The sequence below is a fragment of the Cygnus atratus genome, chromosome 27, assembly GCF_013377495.2.
Source record: "Cygnus atratus isolate AKBS03 ecotype Queensland, Australia chromosome 27, CAtr_DNAZoo_HiC_assembly, whole genome shotgun sequence".
Taxonomy (NCBI): Eukaryota; Metazoa; Chordata; class Aves; order Anseriformes; family Anatidae; genus Cygnus; species Cygnus atratus.
The window spans coordinates 658,801-678,399 of NC_066388.1; the positions used below are offsets into that span (position 1 = coordinate 658,801).

The following is a 19,599-nucleotide window of genomic DNA, read 5'->3' on the forward strand; positions in this document are numbered from 1 at the left end:
CCTATTCAAACAGGTTGAAATGGTTCCACTGACAGCAGTGAAGACAGGACTGCAGAAAGGTGAGTTACACACCAAAACACACTTTATTGAAAGTTTCTGGCTCTGCACACATTGGCAATGGTTTTCATTCTGTGTGAACTACAGAGATCTCGAAACTTTCTGTTGATGAAGGTGTCTTTTTTTTTTTTTGGTTTTGTTTTGGGTTTTTTGCACTGCTAGTTGGAAGGATAGCCTGTGTTGTTCATATGCTGTAAGTACATAGTAAAATATAAGATGATATCTTTGACCAGATGTATTTTAAATAGGGACGATGAAGAGGTAATCTCCTAACGGCTTATCCTCTGTTATAGACAATTTAGTAGCTTCCTCTACTATGTCAGCATATTCAGAATTTGTCAAAAGGACTTTCTAAGGTGATTTTCAGTTATTTAATTCTCTATTAAAAGTTAATTTAGTATGTAAGTTGCAAACTGAAAATTAAGGCTAGCAAATAAAGTCCAGTTTCAGGCTGTTTCATCTTTGTTGTTCCTTTACTAATTTCAAGCAAAAAAAAAAAAAAAAAAAAAAAGAATGTACATTAAGACTAATTTTAGTATGTTGTGTTAAGGTGCCAGCGAGATTTCAGATTCTTGTAAACCTTTAAAGAAGAGGAGTCGTGCCTCAACTGATGTAGAACTGACTAGCTCAGCTTACAGAGATACATCTGACTCTGATTCAAGAGGACTTAATGATTTACAGGTAAAGGCAAATTGTTGCTCACAGATACCTGGTTTTTAATTGATCAGTATAATAGACTCTTCAATTGTCTGTTACTAAATACATGAATGCTGTATTTTCTACAAATCTTGTATTTTTTATTGTCTGAGAAATAACTTGTGATCTTAATTCTAATCTCTCACATTATATCGATGTAAATAAGATACTTTTTCTTTTTTTTTTTTAACAAATATTTATACTTTGACAAAACATTTGTTTAGGTCACTGACTCATTTTGCTCTTTGAAAAGCTATTAGATTCCTTGGGAATTTGGGGATGCTAGTTGGTGTGAAACTAAGAGGTGTCTGGAAAGAGTAAAATAGACAACTTTTTTTTGCTTGTACAGGTAAAAGGTATGTCAAGAAGGTAGCAGTTCTTGTATCATTGCAGTGAAGTCCAGCGTCTTACAAGGATATTTGTATCTCTTGGCATATTGAATGATCTTTTAATCAGTGTTGATGTAAATATTTTTTTCACAATGTGGTTGTCCTTTGAAAGTGTCTTGTTTGAGTATCTTGGATTTTTCCTCTTTGTAGGGTAGTTTTGGAAAACGTTCAGACAGCCCATCAGCTACTGCCGATGCTGATGCTTCTGATGTGCAGTCAGTAGACTCTAGCTTATCCAGGAGAGGAACTGGAACAAATAAAAAAGACACTGTTTGTCAGGTAAATGATGGTACTGTAAAGAGATGAATGCTAAAGATGTATCGATAGTTTCTGTTAATTTGAGATTGTAAATTTATTAAATCAGACTGGTTTGTTTTCATCATGTCTCATAATTAGACATCTCAGAATATCCAGGCTTTGAGGACTCTATACTCTGGAAATAATTCATAAGCTCTCCTACATGCTAGAAAGCTCAGGTGTGCTATCTAACCCGTACTTGCTAACAGTAACTGCTGGGACTGCCTCCAGCTCGTAGGTTTTGTCAGGTCTGCTGTGGGATGTAGGGCAGTTCTCCTGGCTTATTGTAGCTATGAAGAGATTTCAGCCCATTTCTATTCTCTTTCAACATCTCGTAGCCAGTTGTGTTTAAGTATGTCAGATACCCTTTGTTCTCTGACTGGCTGTCTGCTTGTTTAAGATCTGCGAAAGCTCTGGCGAGTCTCTGGTGTCCTGCGAGGGTGAGTGCTGCAGCGTCTTTCATATGGAGTGTCTGGGCCTGAAGTCGATGCCAGATGAGAAGTTTTTCTGCACGGAGTGTAAAAATGGTGAGTGTGCTCCCATGCCCAGGAAATGGGGAAGGATTTCCTGCTCTGCTGAGGTGCCATAGTATGGTCAGGCCAAGCGGAGATAGAAAGATGATAGGTTTTAGAAGTGCATTTGTGCTATTCTATTACTTTTTTTAACTTCTCAGGCCAGATTCTCGTGTTCCACTTAGCAAGTACTTGATAAGAGAAAAAGTAACAAACCATTCAGGGTACGCTCAGCATAAAGCAATTTTAGGTTGACAGCAATTAAGTGGTTACTGCGAATTATAGTGACTGACTGACTTGTTTTAAGGGAGGGAGCCTGTGCTTCTCAGAGTGATGTAGCTCTGTTCACTTCAGAATTTTTTTTAACAGCATCTGTATCGCCAAGTATTGGCAGTTACATTTAAGCTTCTTTTTCTTCTCTTACAAGGAGAACATACGTGCTTCTCATGCAAACTTCCTGGCAAAGATGTGAAGCGCTGTTCAGTCAACGCATGTGGTAAATTTTACCACGAGGCCTGTGTTCGCAAGTTTGCCACTGCTCTCTTTGAGTCGCGAGGATTTCGTTGCCCGCAGCATTGCTGTACGGCCTGCTCAGTGGATAAGGATATCCATAAAGCAAGCAAAGGTGAGAACAGAGCTGGCTCTGAACAGGAGGAGGAAACTCGAACGCGTCATCACAATAACAGCGAGTATAACTGTACTCTTGGTAATGCAGCATGCAGCAAGAAACAAGGGTTTCATTTTTAGAAATGAACCAAAAAATTTTAACAAAAAAGTTGACTCTGGAATGATTAAACCACTTTTTTTTTTTTTCTTAACAGAGCTTTGAAATGAAAGTTGAGTTAACTTTTGTGAAACTTTGAAAAGATGTAAATGTCTCTCTAATCTAGCACTCTGGAATAAAAATCAGTCCTGCATCTGTCTATGGTGTCTTCTACCATATCCTGACTACAGGGTGACACGGTGCATTTTTCTGCATTTATATTAAACAGGTCGCATGGTGAGATGTTTCAGATGTCCCATTGCCTATCACTCAGGAGATGGCTGTATTGCTGCAGGAAGCTTGTTTGTGTCATCCCACATTCTCATCTGTAGTAACCATTCCAAAAGGAATCACTCCTCATCAGCTGTAAATGTAGGCTTTTGTTTCGTTTGTGCAAGAGGTGAGCACACTTGTTTTTTTCCCCCCTCTGTTTTATAGTTCTTCTATTGTCACTTGTGCAGCGTAGTGTTAAAAATAATGTATTTCATTAAAGAAAAACATCTCTTAGGGCTCTGAAGGATTTTAATGCTTCCTGTGATTTTTGGTTTAGTCAGCAGTTCTCATTAAGCTTTCCGTGTGCTATTTTTGGCCTTAATATTCAATATTCAGAAATATTCAGCTATAGCTACTCAGAAGGCATGCTTGTGTTGCCAGTAGGAAAAACGGATGCTGAGCCCCAAGTCCCTGCCATTGCAATCTGAGAATGAATGTGGTGTTGTTATTCAGTCTGTTAAGCAGAAGGGGATTCCTTCACACCTCACAAACTTAAAACTATTTAAAGTAAGGCTAGAAAGCAGGATTTACTCATGAGCTAGAAAAATTCATTTTAATTTTTAACTGCCATCACATCTGAGAACTTTGAAAGGAAAACATTTACAATACCATGCAAACAAGTTTCATGGTAGGATTTTCCATGTGCCAAACTTTTCTTTTTTTCTTTTTACTTTCCTTCTTCCTTTCTTTCCACTTGTTATTCTTAGGGCTCTCCAGTCACCTGACTTATGCCAGATAGCAGGTTGAAAAGTTTCGCTGCACCAATTACTCACACAACACAAAAACATCATTATTTTCTCAGATGAATCAAACTGTCAATATTAGGTGTTTGCATAATAATAATACATAACTTATACAGTATTTCAAAAGTTTGTTGAAAAGAATATATCCAACGTAGCTTTGAAGGTTACTAAAAAGGAAAAGGAAATGTGACAGAAATCCTGGATCCACTTGTTTTTGCATGTGTTCATTCAGTTGTTGGTTTAGTATGGGAAAGATTGTCTTGACTTTGCAGGAGCAGAGTAGTAATTAAAGATCTCTGAATGGGAAGGGAAGTATAGTGCCAGAGTCATTTCTTTTCCACCTCTCTCCTTTCTTCCCCTTTCCTCATTTCCAAGTAATTTAAGAGCCATCACAAAGGATCAAGTTTAAAAAAAAAATAAATCTTCAATAAAAATGTATTTTTTTTCCAGAGAAACGGTAGCCAGAAACTCAAAGAGGAACAGTAAGTTTTAGAATGAGTCTTAGAAAAGTTCCTCAGAATGTGTAGAAAGGTGTTTACGTGGTTCAGTATTTCCCCTCTTGTGGACGTACTCAAACATATCGTGGGCACCCAAAACGAGATACACGTGCTGTGAGTCACATTGGCATTGCTTAAATTCACACAAGCAAATATGACATGTTATGTATCTTTTGTTTTAGGTTTTTAGGTAGTGTTATGTATGTTTTAAGATTAATTTTATTTAATATGTACAAATGCCCAATCTGAACAATACCTAGCCAGTTGCTGTGTTTTCGAAGTAGAGCTAGCTGAGAATGCATGGCATAGCATGCTGTTAGCAGAGAGCATCTGATACAGAATGCTTGAAAGCATCTATTGCTGTCTGAGAAAAATGAATCTCTTCTTCACCAGCATTAATTTAACCAACAACTACATCGAAATACCCAAGATAAATGTGGGGAAAGAGGCTGTTTGTTTTCTAGAGCTGGAGTAGAATTACTAAAACCAAACTTCTATGGTAGGTGGAGCAATTCCGTAATATCTGCGGCAGTTCGGTTTGATTTTTTCTCAGTTATCCAGGGTCAGTCTGGTACCGGGGTCAGGTACAAGTTTATGACAGATGAATTTCTGTGCATTTTCCCTGGTTTGGCGGTCAGGTTAGAAATGCCTCCTGGCAAGGTCCAGCGGTGGCTTAATCTGCCCTGTGGGTATTAATGTGAACAATGCTCAGTGGTAGAATGGTGTCTTGTCCTGCTCTGCTCCTACACGAGGTTGGTCGTTGGATCTTAGCCCTTAGAGAACTGCATTGATGTGAGGGTCGCTATGTTAATTATGAAAGCTGTGTTTGTACTACAATATGAATTTACAGCGCTGACAGTCTGCTAGAGTTGGGTTTATCCTAAACAGTTTTTTCTATCAATTTCAAAGCACTAGGAAGCTCTAGTAATTAAGTACATTATGTGATGTAAAGCTGTTAAATAAGTTTCTTTGAAGTTGCATTTCATTACCCTGTGGCCAGCTATTGCAGATGACTGAAGCTGACATAAGATTGGAATATCATAGAAGAGCCTACTAGAAATCTGCACTAGCTTGTTTTAGGTGCATATGAGGGTTAATCTCTCTCCGTGCTTTGTCTATGTACTCTGCTGTAAAGGCAAAAAATAATAGAGGCCTTGTACTTCTCTTGGGTAGACCCCATTTAAAAGCTTCATGAACATGAATACCTGCTATTTGACATCCATCTTTTTTTCAAATATGTGTATAAAAATATATTTTTCATATATATGGCACAGATATTAGAATTTAGGAGTAGGATTCAGAAAACTGAATTACAGTTGTCTAGCTGCATAGTAAAGAAGTCTTACGCTTACTGTAGATGCAGACCTGCATTTATTTCTAAAAAGTAAGTGAAGTGCAGAAGATGATGTTCATGAGTTACTTTTTTTTGATGTTGTTTTAATAATTCTGTTTGACACTAGCTTCAGGTATAGAGATGAAATTACAGCAGTCTGTATTTTCTCCTGGCAATATAAGTAACCTCAACCCCAGCAGATGGAATTTCCTGTCCTGTGTATTCACTGAATCTTAGGAGAACTTTAAAAACTACAAACCTGCTGCCGCTGACTGAACCCTGTGTTCGGTAGCAGCTATGTACTTGTTCTAGGAAATTTTTGTGGGGTTTGTTTCTACTAGGCATAGCTGGAGTCAGGAGCCAGTGAAGCTTCACCGAAGAAAGATCGTGCAGGGTTTACATTTAGCAAACTGCCCGGATGGCTGGATTCAGTCCTGTCTAGTCGTATGTGGGCAGCATGGGGGACGTCAGGTGAGGACAGCATCTGTGGCAGGAGCGCTGACAATACCTGCCCAGAGAGAAGTGGGGACCTGGATGCTTTAGAAATACTTGGGCATCTGGATGTGAGAACGGTTCCTTACTCCGTTTTAGTTGATGGTAGGAAGGAGAGACTTTGTATTTAGGTGCAGAACATTACTGACCTGAGAAAATGCAATACCAGATTATCTATAGAATATTAAAAGTTGCTTATCATGAGATAGATACTCACTTTCTGGAAGATATCTGCGTTACGCACTTTATAGCTCACGTAACTGCGTGTGTGTAGGTCGTTCTTGGTTTATGAATTCTTTTGAGGACATGCGTTTCACGTAGACTGATGCTGCTCTGCTTACATGAGGTTTTTTAGGCACCCCAGTTCAAAAGCTTCTTTGCAGCACTCAACTTTGTGTGCCTCTCTCAGGGGAAAGAATTCGTGGCTATCTTGGTAGCTCATCTTCCCTGCTTCTTTGGGTCTCAGCTGTGATGCTGTTCCCATGAATTTCTGGCCAGGTGCTTCTGATCTGTAGCTGGGGCTCTCTGACCTCCGCTGCCTGACTCGTTGGAGCAGTGTGGAAAAACTCTTCTTAGTGGAGAAAGACGGAGAAAAACAAGCACACGCCATTTGAAATAAAGGCAAACGTATAGCAGGACAGAGTGCTTAACTGCTCCGAAGTGTCTCATTTGGGAGCTGTGGAGTGGCCGGGCTGGTGCAGCTCTGCTCACCACAGAGGGCGTAGGGCACTATTTCCATCCGTTCTTTCGCCCCTGGTGCCTTGCAGAATCGCTGGCGCCTTGTTACATTTTTCTAATGCAGTTATGAAGGCAAAACACTTTCATAGGTAAGATCTTGGACTTCTAGTGAGTGGGATGGCGGGCTCCGCACTGTGCGGGGCCGCGGATACGGCGTCTGTTCTTCCAGCCTGTACCCCTAGCATTACCTCTGCAGCAGTGACTGTCATCACCCAACTTTTCAAATTCGCTTGCTTTTTTTCATTTGGGAGGGAGGGTGGTTTGAACAGAATTAAAATTGGTTGCTTTTCTTGTGCTTTCCTGTAAATGCACAAATTAAGAGTAAAAGCACTATTGAAATTCCACCTAGAAACAGCTTATTCATTGTAGGATTTTCCAGTTACAATTGAATTTAGTCTCTCCAACACATAACCTCTCTCTTAGTGAAGAAACTTTGTCAGACTTTTCTTTTTCTTCATTTTATCTTTTTTTCATTCACACATATATGCATTATAGGTGTTCATTTGGTTTATTTTATTTTCTCCTTACGGAATCATGGGTAGTTTCATTGCAACTCATCTCTTTCTGTTTGTTTCGTATAGGGTTGGTAGTGCAGGATCATTCAGACCCCCTGTTCAGTTCATATGCCTATAAGTCCCACTACCTACTGAATGAATCAAATCGTGCTGAGTTGATGAAATTACCTATGATTCCTCCTCCTTCGTCAGCTTCCAAAAAGAAATGTGAGAAAGGTAACCAAAATAGTTTCTTTCTCTTTAATTTACTTTTGCTTTTTCTATTATTTCTTTATCTTTAAATCGAACAAGGAATGTGTGCTTGTCAAGCATCACTTACTGCTTTTCAGTAAACTTCACTCATTGATTATTGTGAGCGTGTTCATGTTGTTGGCAATTTTTTTTATTATAAAAGGGCTTAAAATAATTGCTGTCACTAAATTCTCCTTGAAGGAGGCTAAGTCATTTAGTACCTGGCTATTCCAGCTTCAGGCAAGCGTTTGCAGGGAATAGGAAGAGGTGGCAAGTAGAGCTCGGTACTGTCGCAGTTCAGGGCATACCTCGACGACGTAAAGGCAACGGCTTCTTAAATTGATTTTAGGAACAGAAGAAGAGGGGGTGTCTGTTTCAGATCTTACGGGTAGCTGATGCCAAGCCCAAAGCAACAACAGATTTTCCAGGTCGGACACTGGTGGGTACTGTTGCCGTTCCAGAGGAGACCCAGAGGGGGAAGGCGGTGTGAGGTTTTGCCTGTATGTGTCTGCTGCAGTCCTTGGGCCTCGCGTTCTGCTTCCGTTCCTCGGGGACAGCCCGCGCTCCTTCCTCTCCTCCCATGGCTGGTGCTGCCCGGGGCAGGAGCGGTAGGAGGTGCTGGGTCTTGAGGGAGGGGGGTTCTGTCCCGAGAAGAAAACCCCGCTGTCCAGGAGGGAACAGAGGACTTCTTTCCAGGAGAGGGAGCTCACTTCATGGCGGTGTGGTAGTGCCGTAGCATCTCAGGATGCCTTGTGGGGAGACAACGGTTGGCTCTGTAAAATGCTCAGGTGTAATATTTTATTCTTCACAGAAATTTGATTTCCCAAGAGTGTTCAGAAATGGTGCCCCATTAACCATTCCAAAGTTAGGTTATTTTCAATGTTGATGGCTTTCAGTAGTTTCTGTAAGTCCTGAAAACAAAAATTATTTTGAGCCCTCTGCTTAGCTTGAGCAATATCTAACTAATGCATCCCGAGAGCAATTTTGTTTCTTGCTTAGCACTGAAAGTTTTATGTTTGATTTTGTTTTGATTTTTGCATCTCTTGGCATTTTACCATGTTGGATGATGCTTTGGTAATTTACATTGGGTCTGTATTTCCTCTGAAATAACATTTGCAAAAATTAATTTAAAAGTTAAAATTTTACTATGGGTTTGGGGAACTGTGGAAAATCCATATGGTTGGATTTTACTGATTTTAGCAGAGGAAATACAGTATTGGTTGTGTAAATGATTTGTGGAATGCTTATTGCAACATTCAACTATCAATTAATGCAATGACGTATTTGAAAGTCTATAGGTGGACAAGATTTTCTGATACATGTTTGAAAGTTATCATTCGCATTTCTTTTGATACTGTGATTGAAAACTGCTTTCAATCACCTCAAATATCTCCTGGATTTTGTCTGGCACCCAAAAATTTGATGATTTTTTTGTTGTTGTTCTTGCTCTTTAATTCACATACGTTGATATATATATATATATATATATTTGAGTATATATATTGTATAAAATATTACAGCATGTATATTTTAACAAGTCTTATTGTACAAGTGGCTTTGTTTGCTGAGGGTGGCTTAGAGATGCGATGTGGTTCTCCACATTTAATACATCTACCAGAACATAAGCCAGCCAGAGCAACTTCCGTCCAAGTAAGTGTAAACTTCAGCCACCCTGCACTAAGATTTCCTTTGTGCGCAGAGGAAACTTTTGGGATGGGGACAACTTGTGTGGTGTCTCATTCTTCATTATATAACTGAATTCACATTGCTCACAGAGGTAAATTTTTTTTTGGTGAAAGAAACACATTGATCGTGTATTGATCATCAGAATTCTTTTATAATGCTGTTACTACAGAAAAGTATTGATCAACCTATAGGCTGTGGGTTTTATTTTTTATGCACACTAACTGATTGCTAAGGGATTCAGTCATAACAATGTTGATTTAAAAAGTGTCTCTTAAAATTTGGTTATTTGTCATAATTAAACGTTTGGTCATCCCCAAAGAAATTAAAGCTAAGAGCACTGCTTTCCTATGTAGTGCTTCATTTGGGAATATTGCGTCTACTGTCAACTTTGCTCTTGTTGAAAAAATACTATTTGCTTTTTAGTATATTGCTGATGCAGTTGAGCCACAACTCGCACGCTGGAAAAGTGCGCTGCAGTCTTTTTTTAATCCAGCATTGTAATTTTGGCTTGATCCCTTTCTTTTGCCGTATTTTTGCTGTGAAACAAACCGAGGTGTAGAATGTATGACTTAAAATTAATATCAATTGCTATGCGCAGGGGGAAGCAAATCCTTACTTCTATAAACCAAGCAGGGTTTCTTTGTTTAAGGTGGAAAACTGTTGTGCTGTGAATCGTGCCCAGCTTCCTTTCACCCTGAGTGTCTCAACATAGAAATGCCTGAAGGATGCTGGAATTGCAATGACTGTAAAGCTGGCAAGAAGCTACGTTACAAGCAGATTGTTTGGGTCAAGCTTGGAAATTACAGGCAAGTTCACTACTTTTTTGGTTTTTAATACTTTAGATGTTTTTAATGTACTGTGGAATTACAGAAAGATAACTCAAAGCAGCTCAGTCTCAGTAAACAAGAACTAGAAATATGGTAATTTGTTTACTTTGTGTCAGACATTGATGTTGCCTTTCAAATTAAATTCTGCTTTTTCCAGGCACTGCTGGATACTTGATTGCACTTATGCTGGCTCTCTAGAATGCAATAGCTATATGGAAAACCAGGGGCTGTCTTAGAGAGCCACGATGTCCTAGCTTGTGTTTGCTGTGGGTCACCTGCAGGAACACAAGCATCTGTAGGTGATCTTAGAAATCCACTCTTGTGCCGTGTTCTCACGAGGCTTTTCCAAAATAAGGAGTAAGAACACTGAGAACGAAGGGCTGCTTGTGTTTTGCGTGGTACTTCCCAAGTATTGCCAGAAGGAGCCTCGATTGCATAAGGGAGGAGTTCATTTCTTTGAGAAAGGAAAACTATCTTTTATTTCTGAGTCAAGCTAAGCAAATGCAGAAGCTAAGGCTGTGGCTCACAGAACTTACGTGCTTCCTTTTTTTCTACTTTCAGGTGGTGGCCAGCAGAGATCTGCAATCCCAGGTCTGTGCCTCTCAACATACAGGGCCTCAAACATGATATCGGGGACTTCCCAGTATTTTTCTTTGGTTCACATGACTACTATTGGGTACACCAGGGCAGAGTTTTCCCTTATGTTGAAGGAGATAAAAGCTTTGCTGAGGGGCAAACTAGTATTAACAAGACCTTCAAGAAAGGTAAAATCAAACAAAGTTTATAGTGGTTTATGACAAAAATTCCACGTGTTTGTGTCTCCATCACCACTTAACCTGCATGGGAATATTATATGACTAGTGTTCTGTGTTCACATAAAATTGCAAACATTACGTAGATCCCTTGACTGCAGATAAAGATATCTTTAAGTGCCTACTCATTGTGTATTGTTGTGGGCAAGTTCACTTCTTCCACAAACTGGGAAATGTTAAGATGGTGCTTGGGTTCTGCTGCATGGGATCATTGTTCAACATCTCAGTACCTACTGAAAAGTATCTGATGAAATAGATTCATGATGTACTGTAATAACTCATTTTAGCCTGTATTTTGTTTATAGAGTTCTATTCCTAGCTTTAAAAAATAAAAAATGTAAATACATGTATGTATTTGATTAGCAGCAGCTGGTGCTAATTGCATTCTATTTTGAACTCCCTTGCACAGCACTTGAAGAAGCGGCAAAGCGCTTCCAGGAGCTGAAAGCACAAAGAGAAAGTAAAGAAGCATTAGAAATTGAAAGGAATTCCAGGAAACCTCCACCTTATAAACACATTAAAGTGAGTTGGCTTCTTTCTTTTCCTTTTTTTTTTTTTTTTTTTTAGTTTAAGTAAGCTATGTATTTAAACAACCAGTGTTTGCAACAATTCAAGCTTAGCAAAATTCAAATAAATCATTTTGCTTTTCTTTTCAAGAATCTTTAGTTCTGTCTTCTGGTACCATAAAACAGTTTTAGCAGAGTATCAGCAAAAGAGAGTAAGATCAACTTTACCTAAGGCAGAACTTTGCTGATTGCAAGCTGGTCTCATCTCTCTTAGATACGTACTGGCTATTAAAACTTAGTTTACTTAACTCAATGTTAGTATGAATACAGACTGCTCAGCCTACTGAAGACCTATAGAGCCTTCTCACATCAGTTGATGATGGGCTTCAAATAAAGTTGTTCAGAGTCTTTGTACGTTGTCCTCATCTTTTATTCTTTCTTTTCCCTTTGTTCCACAGTCCAACAAGGTGATAGGGAAGGTTCAGATTCAGGTAGCTGATCTGTCAGAAATCCCTCGCTGTAACTGCAAGCCATCTGATGAGAACCCCTGTGGCCTAGAGTCAGAGTGTCTGAACAGGATGCTCCAGTATGAGTGCCACCCCCAGGTGTGCCCAGCGGGAGAGCGATGTCAGAACCAGTGCTTCACCAAAAGACTCTACCCTGATGCTGAAATCATAAAAACGGATCGACGTGGGTGGGGTCTCAGGACAAAACGGAACATTAAAAAGGTAGAATTACAACAAACAAAGGCTGTGATGGCCATCAGTATGGCTTTATGTGAAAACACTGCAACTTGGTGCACCTTAAGCAAACACATATTAACATTTCAGCACTCTCCAGTAAATGTTTTGTATTAAAAAGGCTCGAGACTTCTGTAGGTGCAGCATTAATGGTGAAATCTGTTTAGATGTTTTGACAGAAGTGTCATAACCTTGATCTTTACTCACAGAGCAGGTTAGCTTCAGGTGACTGTGAATTTGAATTCTGTTGGTGGAGGGGAAGAGGTGACTGTCTCGTACTTCTAGGAGGAAAGAGTGTGTGTGTGTTTTCTCACTGACTACTGGGCAAAAAGGGAGAGAGCAGTCTGGAGAAAAGCAGTCTGAATGATGGTTTCTTTTCCTGATAAGACCAATGAAGATGATGAAATCTTAGAAGTCTTAGAGGTCTGGCAAAATAAGACACCTGTTTTTTTTTTCTTTTTCTTCCCCTCATCCTTACTATAAGCACAGCAAATGACAATCGCAAAATACAAGTTCAAAGAGTGGACGGAGGTGACTGGAATTGTGAGCCCCCTTTTCAAGGGGGACTTTTTCCATAAGTCTTGCCTTTGCTTTTTAAGCTGTTACACAGTGACATGCTGACAGCATTTTCCTGTTAGCTGGTTGTGTGGGGGGCCCAGTTTGCGGTATTGCTCATATGGATGTCTGCTAACAAGTCAGCTCTCATCCTCCTTGGCGCTCAGCTCTGCAGTCCGGATTTATTTCAGAAGAACTTGCGGGGAATTAATGAAGGCTTGAGGTGATCAGACTACACTGGACAACAAACATTAAAGGTTCTTAGAAGTTCAAGAAGGCAGAGAAGAACAATGAAGATACAGAGATTTCTGTTGATGGAAATGATGCTATTTTTCCCTGCCAGGAGGTCTTTGGATATGGATCATTCTGGTTTTCCTTTACGCTGTATCACTGAACACGCTTGCTGGGGGCACCGCTCTGTGGTTCAGGTGGGATGTGTGACTGCTGATACGGGAAAAGCAAAATACTACGCCTGAATACCGAAATGTGAGAATCCTGCCTGGATTGCAGGCTTGCTGTACTTCGAGGCAAGCATGAGGACGATGGGCCTGGATTTCATGTCTGCTTTAACTAGCCAGACAGAGGATGGGATCTGATGGACGGATGTATGTTTTGCTCTTACTCATGCAGGCTTTGTTGTTTCTGAACAAGATGGCTGAGCGTACCTGGAGAGCAGAAGATGCAAGTGTGGCCACAGATGGAAAGGGACACTTTAAGACTTCAGGACAAGTTGTTTTTGTCATGTCACCCACGTCCTCAAGACTCTGCTCTAGAGAACTCTCTTGTTCTTGGTTGCCTTCTTATTTTCTTCAGTTTGAATTTGCACTCATCTTAGTAGCAACAGTATCCTGGAGTTTCTCGTCCCAAGGAAACAGGCCGTAGTTCTGGTGGACTTTTAACTTGATGTAAGGATGGCACTGCACGTCCCAATAGAAACTGGCTGCTCTTCCAGCCTGGAAGTTCAGCTGTGGCGTTTTGCATTGGATGGGTCCCCATGGGGTGGCATGTTTAGCTTCCGGTGTAATCAGAATGTAATCAGGAAAGCAAAGAGATTCTAAATTGATTCTTTTGCCATTAAGCAGTGTGGTTTTTAACTATTGTACGTAGGTAGTGTTTAGGATAATCCACTCAAGAGATCCTTTGTCTTAGTAAGAAGCAATAAGCATGGATTTCTTATTTTTATTTTTCAGGGTGAATTTGTGAACGAATATGTTGGCGAGCTAATTGACGAAGAAGAGTGCAGATTGCGGATTAAACGTGCTCATGAAAACAGCGTGACCAATTTTTATATGTTAACTGTTACAAAGGTAAATATGGTTTCATTCACTATAAACTGTTTGCAGCTGAATGCAAAGTGATGGAGGAATCATCATTCTGTGTTTGTGCATAGCTCAATTTCTATACATGTGAGAAGGAAAGCTCGTGCGATTCGGTTCAGGCAAAAGGTTTCCAAGTCTTCTGTTTGTAGAGTGCATAATTTATGGCTTTAATTTGCATCAATTTTGATTTAGTGGTGTTAGTTTTGTGTGGAGTGGAAAAATGAATGTGTGGCCTGTTCGTAATGTCTTTGCAGAGCTCTTCAGTAAGATGTATAGTGGGATGTAGGCAACCGTTAGGAGTTCATAGCAATGTCAACTTATTTACAGCTGGCACTTGGATGCTGGTAGGAGGATAACATCTCTATTTTTCTCGAATAGAATGGGTAAAGAGATTAAACCTGTATCGTAGGTTATTCATTCTGTGCCTATTTCACTTCCATAAGCATGAGTTTTCAGACGCTTCTGCTTAAGACTAACCCTGTAGGGAAAAGTTCCTTATTTTCATTAATTTCAAATGGGCATTTTTTTTTCCTGCCTTAGCCACAACTAGTCACATGTCAGCAGGAAACATCTGTTTGTTTCTAAGTGTTAAATATGATCTATGATACCTATGATATGTCCCTCTCTTTATTTGAAGGATCGGATAATAGATGCTGGCCCAAAGGGGAATTATTCTCGCTTTATGAACCATAGTTGTAATCCAAACTGTGAAACACAGAAATGGACGGTGAATGGTGACATTAGAGTTGGACTATTTGCTCTTTGTGATATTCCTGCAGGTAAAAAGATGGCACTATTTTGTGTGTATGGGCTTCTCTTACCATGGCAAAATTCCTAACTTACCCAGGTTCTTTTTTCTGAAGCTACTTAATACAAGTGACGTTTATTGGAACTTCTGTCATTTGTCGGGGCGGAGACCATTATTTGAGTTCTAGTTTTAGCAGGGATCATACAGCTAGTAGCTTCCAGCTTCAAACTGTTTCTGTTAAAGCTGAATACAGGGTTTGCTACTAAGTACAACGTTAATTCTGTGTTGTGTAAGCACTTACAGTATTGATCCTTTCACCAGTACCTGTCTAGTTGGTAGTAGGTTTCTCTGTTAAGTGTTTTTACCTGAATTGTCACTTTAACCGAGTCTGACAGCATAACAGCTGCTAGTTAAGTCTGATCTGGGTAGAATTTGCTACTTTGAAAATTTTTTTAAATCAGTGCACTATTTCAAGCTTGCCCTTTTGAAACATATTGCTGCTAATTCTCACAGACTATGAAGAGAGAAATGCTAATAAAATGTCATTGTCACAAGCCTGTCTTCCTCGATGTATGTGTGGGTGAATTGCTTTTCTTTTCGTTTTAGGAATGGAGTTAACATTCAATTATAATTTGGATTGCCTTGGCAATGGTAGGACCGAATGTCATTGTGGAGCAGAAAACTGCAGTGGTTTCCTAGGAGTGCGTCCAAAGGTACATGGATGAAAACTGAAGCTTCTTCTCCCAGATCCAGAGATCTATTGAGAGTAGGGCAAAGAGAGGCTTTTATTTAACTTCTTACTTTAGTCTATGTAATACTTCCCTCCCTTGAAAGTGTCCAGAGACTTCAGTTATGAAACGTAGAGCTGCTGTCTCTAGGTTAAAGTTAATTTACCAGGTGGTTACTTCAAATTTATGTGAATGTGCATTCCTGGCTCTTAAAGCTTAAAAACTTATTTGAGCAAACTTAAACATAATTTGTGCAAATAACAAACCAAAGTTGATTAAATTTATTTCAATGCAAGAGATTTATAAAGTGACTGCTGTTATCTTTTGTAATTGCTAGACAGCATTTGCAACAGCAAATGAAGAGAAGGTGAAGAATGCAAAATTAAAGCAGAAGAAACGGAAAATAAAAACAGAACAGAAGCAGATGCATGAAGACAACTGCTTCCAGTGTGGAGACGGGGGAGAACTGGTTATGTGTGATAAAAAGGACTGTCCCAAAGCATACCACCTCCTATGCCTTAACCTGACTCAACCACCTTTTGGTAAGAGCTTTCGTATAGATTCCTTTTCCTTCCTTCAGTAAGACAATGTTTGAGCTGAACCATAGCATCCATTTACATTAAAACCAGCGTATTTGCTTTTGGAGTACCACCTGTTTCTAGAAATATATTGAGTAGCAGTGTTCCTGAATGGGAACCTACGGAGAAGAGGCATTGTAATGCTTTCTAACATTCTTCTTGATGTTTCTGTTCCTTGGATAACTTTCTTTCTTTTATTTTAATTGAAATGCAGGCATCATCTTGATGTGCCAAGCTTGTCAAGCACAATTGCCTGATAGTTCAAACTGTTGACAATACTGAGCACAACATATTAGGGCTCAATCAGAAAATGTATTTAAATTATCTATGGTATCCTGATGCATGTATCTTCCATTTGGCTGTTTCTATGTTAAGGCATAGCTTTTTGTAGCCAGAGTTCAAATTATTCAGTAACACAACATCTTAATCCAATTGCAAGATTTTGTAGAAATCCTTATCTCTTTAATCTTCCTGATCCCAAAGCCTTCAATGAAAATCATTGGAAGTCCAGATTAGTCTATGATTGAATTAATCAGAAGGCTGCCATAAGCAAAGCTGAATACGTCACGTGCCTTTTTGCCATATTAGAAGCATAGAAGCGTTCCCCAAAACAGCTTATTGGCTGGAGAAAGAAGTGACGGCATCTTGTCACCAGAGCAACCTGAGCGAGAGTTTTCAGCGTGGGGTTTTGTTGTTGTTGTTTTTCTGAACTTTCTTTGCATTCATCTGAACAGTTACTACATGGAATAAGGACTGAAGCCCAGTGCTGTCCCTAAAATGCACTAATTTCAGCCTCCTGTCTCTCTCTTCTCCCTTCCACCCTCAGGAAAGTGGGAATGTCCGTGGCATCAGTGTGACATCTGTAGCAATCCTGCAGTTTCATTCTGTGAGTTTTGCCCTCATTCATTCTGTAAAGATCATGAGAAGGGAGCCTTGGTGGCATCAGCTTTGGATGGCCGTCTCTGCTGCTCCACACATGACCCCAAATCTCCTGTGGCACCTGAGTACTGGAACAAGATAAAATGCAAATTGGAACTTCAGAATCCTGTAGAAGAAGCAAAGGAATAAATTTGGTTAGAAAACAAGGGAGAGAAGATGGGCAAATAAGCGATGAACTTGAAGAGACTGCTACGACACATTCAGTCTTTATCATCGGAGCCGTCTTGTGTGAACTGGGAATGGGACCATTTAATCTCAACAACAGGAGCAGGCAGTGGCATTTGTTTTTTTATTGTTTGGTCTTTCTTTTACCCTTGAATGTGCTACAGCAGCTCTTACTGTTGGAAAACAGAAGTGTCTCGGCCTTCTAAAGAAAAAAGTAGACCTTTTGACAGTGAAAAGAATATTCTGTTTAAAATATGTTCTTTGAGTGTAGAAAGCAAAGCATAGCAACATATTTATTTATTTAATTTTTAAAGGGTGTTGAAGATCTGGTTTTGATCAGTCAACGTGTCTTTAAAAACAGCAAAGCCAATGTAACTTTTATGTCTAGTTTATGGAAAGAATAAACCCTCCTCACTCTGTGTAACATTCAGATACCGTAAAGACGAATGTGGGTTTCAGACCAGGTGACGGTGAAATGCCTCCATTCCAGTACTTATTTTTAAAGGCATTTTGAGAAGGTAGGTTATGTATCATGTTAACTTGTGAATATTGTTGTAAAGCTTTTCCTATGAGAAATCAGGTGTATGATTCTTTGGAAGTGCTTGTAGCACAAGATCTAATATTTTAAGGGAAGAAATCATGGTTCCTTGCTTGAGAGCTATAATGGGTGGTGTCTGCAGACAGGTGGAATTTCAGAAAGAGCTTAATTTCACAATGGTTATTTCTTTACCCTGCCTAATTTGGAAAACCTTCCTAGTTAGGGGAGCGTCCTGGCCTTGGTCACACACTGCAGCACACGCAGAACTGAAGTCTGAATCCTGCACTCTCTTTGGCTTCTTTAGGTGAAGGATTGTTCTGTGAGTATGTATTTGTGATCTGCCAAGTCTGCACTAATTTCATGGCAGTTATATTTCTGTGAATCTCTATTGCCTTCTTTTCAGACACCCTTTAGCTTTAAAGGACATTTGAGTGCTTAAGGAATCTAGCCCATATTCACGGGCTTTTTGATTGAACGTTTAGGGTTTTTATTTCTGGGGAGAGAGAGCTTCTAACTTTAATGTTCGTTGCTATTGGAGCTGAGAAGGATGTTAGTCCCCTACAGCACTTCTTCGGTGCGCAGGGTATTTGCCCTTTCTAGGTAACGGGACGTATTCAGAGCAGCCAACTTCAGCCTCGTGAGATGTTTCTGCCTTGTATTTCTTTTGTTGATCTGTAGAGGGACGGGCTGCTTCAGTGAGGCTTTTGAAGTGGCTTAAGTAGGCTCCTGCTCCAGATTTTGTTTTGGAAACCTATCCTATCCTGCAATCCTTGCACAAGGAGCTTAGGGGGATTAGTGTCCCCAGGCTGAAGTTAGTCTTTGGCCAATCTCCTCCCCTAGCCTGCAGTCTTAAAGCCCTGTGCGTCTGCCCTGGTATGGTTACAGCATCCTTTTGGTTTGTATGCTGATACTGGCCAACTTCAGGGTAGCTTTTTGCTAATGGGTGTTGAAAATAACCCTGAATGAAAAGAATTAATGTTAAGTGTTGCTGGTGTCTGGCTAAATTAAGCCTTTGAATTAATTCTCAAAAACCCTCTCTCTGGAAAAGTGCTCGCATAAGCCTAAGGAACATGGTGACTTCTCAGCTCAAGAAAGCAGTAGGCTGGAAAAGTTCATGTGAGATTTTGGAACGTGTCTTGCTTCTGGCTGGTGTCCTTCTCATTCTCAAATTTATGTGCAGGGGACAAATTGTGTGCAATTGTAAAATTACAAAATACACTACAGTCTCTTTAAGCAGCTGCTGTGCCATTTAGCTGATCTGGCAGTTCATCTTCAGAACAGCCTGCAGATGCCTTTCCTACAGACTTGAGGGTGTCTTGGGGGCGAAACTGTGCAGATATTTCTTGGGTCAATTTATGGTACAGAAGGCTAATGGGAGATACAAAGCACTTCGTCTACTGGTCCATACTACAGTGAATGTCTGAAACACTAATCTTGCTTGAAAGCAGTGCTATTTTTTGGTATTTTTTACAAAAAAAAAAATTACAAGAAGGATTTTATTTTTCTTAACATTTTGTGTGACAAATGTCTCTTTTTAAGCTCTTACTGGGGGTGTTTAACCTTTCAGAAATTCCAAACATAGCTCTTGCTATGATGTCTGTAAGGCCTGATGTGTTTACTTTATGTTATTTATTAGGCTTGGTAATGTTCAAGTGATTTTCTCTTGGGAAGTCAGAGCATTCTGAATATTGCAGATATGATGTAGTGTGAGTGTACCTACGTGCTTCTCTAGTTCTGTGTCCGTGGCAGCTTTCCGGCTGGAGGAGATGGCGTGGTGGTGCCAGGACACCTTCACAACCATGTGAAGCAGCAGTTAGTGAGCGTTAGTTGCCACATGAGACGGATTGCTGTGACGAACCGGTATGCTGAATAGCACAGAACATGTGAAGGTTTGCAAAAGGCTTTTAAAAATTTCTAAAATG

The 19,599-nt window shown here is 39.9% G+C and overlaps 1 protein-coding gene across 5 annotated transcripts in view; it reads left to right on the forward strand.

Annotated features, from left to right (window-relative positions):
• The window catches only part of NSD3 (nuclear receptor binding SET domain protein 3), a 43,119-nt gene that overhangs the window by 21,057 nt on the left and 2,463 nt on the right, over positions 1-19,599 (forward strand). For 2 of the 5 annotated variants that reach the window (XM_050715763.1, XM_050715762.1), the window contains exons 9-24: positions 14-59; positions 608-738; positions 1,293-1,421; positions 1,840-1,966; positions 2,379-2,576; positions 2,944-3,114; positions 7,372-7,521; positions 9,872-10,028; positions 10,611-10,813; positions 11,271-11,383; positions 11,826-12,095; positions 13,853-13,969; positions 14,619-14,760; positions 15,336-15,442; positions 15,795-15,999; positions 16,862-19,566. In XM_050715763.1, the coding sequence (XP_050571720.1) occupies positions 14-59; positions 608-738; positions 1,293-1,421; positions 1,840-1,966; positions 2,379-2,576; positions 2,944-3,114; positions 7,372-7,521; positions 9,872-10,028; positions 10,611-10,813; positions 11,271-11,383; positions 11,826-12,095; positions 13,853-13,969; positions 14,619-14,760; positions 15,336-15,442; positions 15,795-15,999; positions 16,862-17,103 (2,508 nt within the window). In that variant the 3' untranslated portion in view covers positions 17,104-19,566. Of the gene's footprint in view, positions 1-13; positions 60-607; positions 739-1,292; positions 1,422-1,839; positions 1,967-2,378; positions 2,577-2,943; positions 3,115-7,371; positions 7,522-9,871; positions 10,029-10,610; positions 10,814-11,270; positions 11,384-11,825; positions 12,096-13,852; positions 13,970-14,618; positions 14,761-15,335; positions 15,443-15,794; positions 16,000-16,861; positions 19,567-19,599 lie in introns of those variants that run through there. The other 3 variants (XM_050715761.1, XM_035562726.2, XM_050715764.1) reach the window with 3 other exon arrangements.